Raw genomic sequence first — 5,000 nt, 5'->3', positions numbered from 1 at the left:
TTCTAAAAAGCTCTGAGAAAGAGAAGTAGAATCGGTTATCATGCACAGTATGCCTAACCCCGCCCTTAATGCTAACCATTTAAAATCAGTGCCTAGACTTAACACCCGTTGGGGTTTAAGAAAATACTCATGAAAAAAGATTTAAGCTACACTAAGTTCATCCACTCACCTCTAGGACCAATTTCCTTACCAATATATTACACGTACTTGCTGATAATTGATGGGTTTTTGTTGATGTTTCCTACTATCAAATTTCAACCTAGTTTAAAATAAAATGACCTAGGTTGAAATTAAAGTTAACCTGAATTTAAATTTAACTGTAACTTGTATATCAAGCTGCTCTGTTGACTTGCCCTTCTTATACCCCCAATTCCTGTTGTCGAGTAACTTTTGCCTGACCGCGTGTTAACTGACTTGGAATGGTATGGTGACGTTTCGAGGAGATGCGTTTATACTCATATGCACTGTCTCGCGTGTGAAAAGTAAGCGCTCTCATGGCAAGGTGAACTCCAGTTTCTTTTTGATTTCCAACCGTCTCACGCACGCGCAGTTATTCAACCGGAACCAGAGTTTTCTGGTTCTGGTTTGGATGACGGTTTGGATTATTCTAGAGCCTCCAGCGCCCATTCCGCTGGACAAGGGTAACGGATGCTCTGGGAACGAGATGCATGTGCACCAACACCAATGCATGCGCATGGACTTGTTGTTGTCAATGCTAACAAAAAGCACAATGATCAAAATGCTACTGATGATTAATAGTGTCAAGTCGTATCCGTACTATGTAAAGGCGGAATTATTTTCTCTGAGGTTTGATCCGGATGTAAAGCTCACATTTGGTGATTTTGATGGTGTTGGTGATGGAGATGTTTATGTTAATGTTAACCGCAATAACTCTATATAATGGTGTTTTCCTGTCAAAATATGCTTAAGTACATTCATAAATTTGTTAAAAGAACACATGAAGAGGAAAAGATTGAACAGATGGAAAGAAAGCCAGAAAGAGAACTGTTGATCAGGTTTAACGCAGATAAGAGCGGTGCCATGCAATGGAACTTGCTGTTTAGCGAAAAAACTCATTTCTTGGGAGAGCAAGATAATTAAAAAAAAGCCTGCGAATACAACCTCCGGCCTCCGATGGTACCCTTTTGATGTCAAACATTGCCCTTAGATGAGAGCCCTACTTATTTGCATATTTTCGTGACCCTTGGGTGTCACAGTGGACTAGCTCCCAGGGCCTTCCCATTTCCAGTCTGTTTCAAAATACTTGGTGTAAAAGGAAACCTGTAAAGCACAATGGCTAGCGTTGAAGAAAACTGGCAAACAAAAAGCTCATCTATCAGCCAAAGAACGAAATTTGTTTTCAACAAGGAGTTACTGAGCGATGTAAAGTTCATTGTTCCCGTGTCGAATGACGGAAGTGAAATCGAAAGTAAGGTGATTCCAGCTCACAAATTTGTGCTTGCAATAAGTAGCCCTGTGTTCTATGCTATGTTCTATGGTCAAATGGCGGACGCTAGAAGCTCTGTTGAACTGCCTGACTGTGAGTACGAGAGTGTACTGGAGTTTTTTCGTTTCTTGTACAGCGATGAAGTACAGCTAACCGGAAGTAATGTAATGCGTGTGCTGTACTTGGCGAAGAAATACTTAGTGCCTTCACTTGCTGATGAGTGTGGCGAATTTCTTCGAGGTAACCTGGGGCCATCCAACGTTTTCTCCATTCTCCCACACGCCGAGAAGTTTGAAGATAAAGATTTGGAAAATCGATGCTGGGAAGTGATCGAGGTTAAGGCAGCCGAAGCTGTGACGTCAGATGATTTTGTTACGGTTGAGAGATCCCTACTGGAGTCTGTTGTAAAGCGGGACAGGTTGAATATCAAGGAAGTGGAATTGTTTAAGGCTGTTGATCGCTGGGCCAAGCACAAATGTGAGGAGCAAGGGTTAGCTGCGGATGGTCAGGCAAAGAGAAGAATCATTGGAGAGGAGATCCTAAAAGAAATAAGATTTCCCTTGATGCCAGAGAAGGAGTTTGCTTCTTTTGTAATTGACTCCAACATATTGAACGTTCAAGAAGTTGGTGACATGATGAAGCACTACAATCAAGTACTGACATCCCCTTTGTCTTTTTCGCAGTCTTCAAGGCTTGGCGTTGCAAAACGATGTCGGCGATTCACCCTCTTTAAAGAGGCTGGAACAAATGGTTCGTGGGTTTATAATGGTAAGTCAGATTCTCTCTGCCTTCGTGTAGACAAGGCTATCAGTCTTACGGGAGTACAGCATTTCGGCTGTGAGAGTGGTGAGTACATAGTTTCCATGGAGATTACTGATGCGACAAGTGGCTCATCTCTGGCACAGACAACTGGGGCTTATTCGTGTGAAAAAGACATGGACTATGCCTATTACGGATTTGATGTTTTGCTCAAATCTCTCCTGAATTTAGAGCCTGGGAAGACATACAAAATTATTTCAAACATCAAGGGGCCACAATCCTGGTATGGTAATGAAGGGAAAACATTTTGTCAGACTGCAGGAGTAGGATTTACCATAAGCAATTCAGCTGACCGCCCTACTAATGGGACCGATATGACTTCAGGCCAGTTTCCAGGCTTGCTTTTCAATTTTTTTGGTTAATCATATATCTGATTAACAACATAGAAATGATGAGACACTCACTCAGTGCAGAATGGTGAAGAAGTGATTAGGATAGTACACTTTAAGCTGAGAGTATATATGGATCCGTCTTTAAGTGATTAAAAAACAATGAAACGTTTTTGCACACAGCCCCACTTTGTTTAACCCATCATAAATTAGAGAACTCTTTGTAATTGCAGTTTATTTTTACTTAGATTAGATAGATACTAACGATGTTCATCATCTCTTGTCGTTAATGTGCCAAACAGAGGTTGATTTGCATGTCATGTGATAGCTGTTGAAAAATAAGATGCTAGTTTTGCTATATGCTCGCTGTCCAGAATACTCCTTAATTGCAGTTTTCCAGGAGTGAATTTCACGGATTTAAAAAAAAATCGTTTCTTTTCGTCCACAAGGACGCTTGAGTTCATTACAAGTTTACAGAGCAACGTTAAGCAAGAAAGGGTTCTTTTGAACCAGTGGTTGGCATTTATAACACATGGCACTTAAATATTACTTCTTAAACAGTCAAAAGTCAACTTTGCAGTTTTCTGTGGTTTTTGTGTCCTCGAATGAACAGCACATACCATAGCCCCTGAACTTCGTCAGGACACACCCTCACCTCTGTTTTACTGGCGACATTCGGAACATATCAGTTATTTCACCGGCGCCCCAAGCTCGGTGTGAGCGTGGCCGACAAAAATATAAGGATTTTTATAGGAATCCCGATAAAAGGCTTAAGAAGATAATTATATGAAAAAATTCTCAATTAAAAAGCCTAACCTTATTGCCATTGTGGGTAGCTTCCTTCCTGTGTTGTTTTTTCCCAGATCCGACGCGATTTGAGCCATTTTCAATGTTTCTTTTGTCAACGGTATAATAAAATCCTAAGGTTGGACACACTATTTCAGGAGCCCACCAATTTGAGACAAATATTCCTGGATAAAATGTTCCCACGGTCACAATTCCAGATCAGAATCAATTGAAAAAGATTGAACTTTCATTTCAATCCACCATCAACGCAATAGCTTCCCTGCGAGCAAAGGTCTCTTTTCTTTTGCGTTGGCTGGGTTGACGAGTACTGGAGAAGAGACCTCTGCCGTGGGTCGAAATTCACTGTGTTGAGCATGCACGGCGGTTACTTAGCGACCGAACCCTCACGTCATACTTCATGTTGTGTGGGCTCACTTAACAGCAGCGGAATTACTGTAAAGGAATGCGCGGGCCATAGTGGGCTCAAGTAACAGCCAGCAAACATATTATTTAGCATGCGGTTTGAAGAGTGCCGTCCAAGGTTGTGGACGGCGGTTGGGTCAGAGCGAGTTTCGATCCATGGCAGAGGTCTCTTCTCACGTACTCGTCAACCCATCTAACGCAAAAGAAAAGAGACTTCTGCTAGCAGGGAACGAAATAGCAGTCCTGTGAGCGACGTCAGGTGGTAGTTTGTTCACTCGATTGCAAGAAAACGGCTTTCGAAAGAGACTCTTTATCACTTGAGTGGCCACTGCTTCGACCGTTGATAGGGCGTTGATAACAAACTGAATCTTACCGGTATGGCCGACCATAGTTTAAGTGAAGCTATGATCCTCGCAGTTATGAAGGCAATTTTAGCAATTGAATAGAGAAGCCTGAAATATTCAGCACTTCAACAGTGTTTGAAACCTGTGGTTATTTTGGCAAATTGCGACAACATTTTGAGTTTCCTAGCTACTGGATGGGGATTTCCGGACTATAAATCCTCTGTATCGGATAGAGTTTCTAGTAAAATTTGTTTCTGGTCCTGCAAGTATTAACTATCGTGATTCAATTCTTCTACTTTCGACCCCGGCGTGAGTTTCTTTGTGGAAACAAGTCTTTTAATTCTGTGGCGGTGTAACCATTTATAGATCTTTATACGTTTGAAAACGAACTCTGTCGATCTTGCCTTGTATATTTTTCCAAAATATCCCATCGTGTACGCTTGAAGATATCTTGAGGACCAGTCTGCTATGGTAAACTATATGCAATATGCGCCCAGCTCTTGCTTCTGTCTTTTCTAGGTTTGAAAGTAGTCTCTTGATCCATGGTACCCAGTTTTAAAAGAAATTATGTCTTGTAGATTCAGAGCCACCTTAATTTTGTGATTTTTCAAAGGTAGCTCTGAATCCTCCTGACAGAATTTTTTTAAACTTTGCCGAAAGTTTCATCGTGGCTTTCTAATCACTTTTCAGCAATGAAAAAGCAGGGGTGGTCAACGAGTTCGTTTTTGAGATATGAGCAACTAAACACAAAATATAGGATGTTTTTGCTGGGTTTTCCCGTTGCCAACGTAACTTGTTACATCAAAATAATGATCACATTTTGTTTGGAAATAATCGGTGTTTCATATGGTA

The 5,000-nt window shown here is 41.2% G+C and overlaps 1 protein-coding gene across 1 annotated transcript; it reads left to right on the top strand.

Annotated features, from left to right (window-relative positions):
* Positions 1-1,180: 1,180 nt before the first annotated feature.
* On the top strand, positions 1,181-3,167 carry LOC137969864 (BTB/POZ domain-containing protein 6-like). Its single transcript, XM_068816252.1, has one exon. It carries the CDS (start codon positions 1,294-1,296, stop codon positions 2,626-2,628), a length of 1,335 nt encoding a protein of 444 aa, XP_068672353.1. The 5' UTR covers positions 1,181-1,293; the 3' UTR covers positions 2,629-3,167.
* The last annotated feature ends 1,833 nt before the right edge of the window (positions 3,168-5,000 follow it).

Source organism: Montipora foliosa, chromosome 9 (genome assembly GCF_036669935.1).
Source record: "Montipora foliosa isolate CH-2021 chromosome 9, ASM3666993v2, whole genome shotgun sequence".
Classification (NCBI taxonomy): domain Eukaryota; kingdom Metazoa; phylum Cnidaria; class Anthozoa; order Scleractinia; family Acroporidae; genus Montipora; species Montipora foliosa.
The sequence above is the reverse complement of the archived record's forward strand: the minus strand, read 5'-3'. Positions and strand labels throughout refer to the sequence as shown.

Excerpts from the sequence above, each read along its gene's own strand:
- LOC137969864 (XM_068816252.1), top strand. The coding sequence starts at position 1,294 with ATGGCTAGCGTTGAAGAAAACTGGCAAACAAAAAGCTCATCTATCAGC.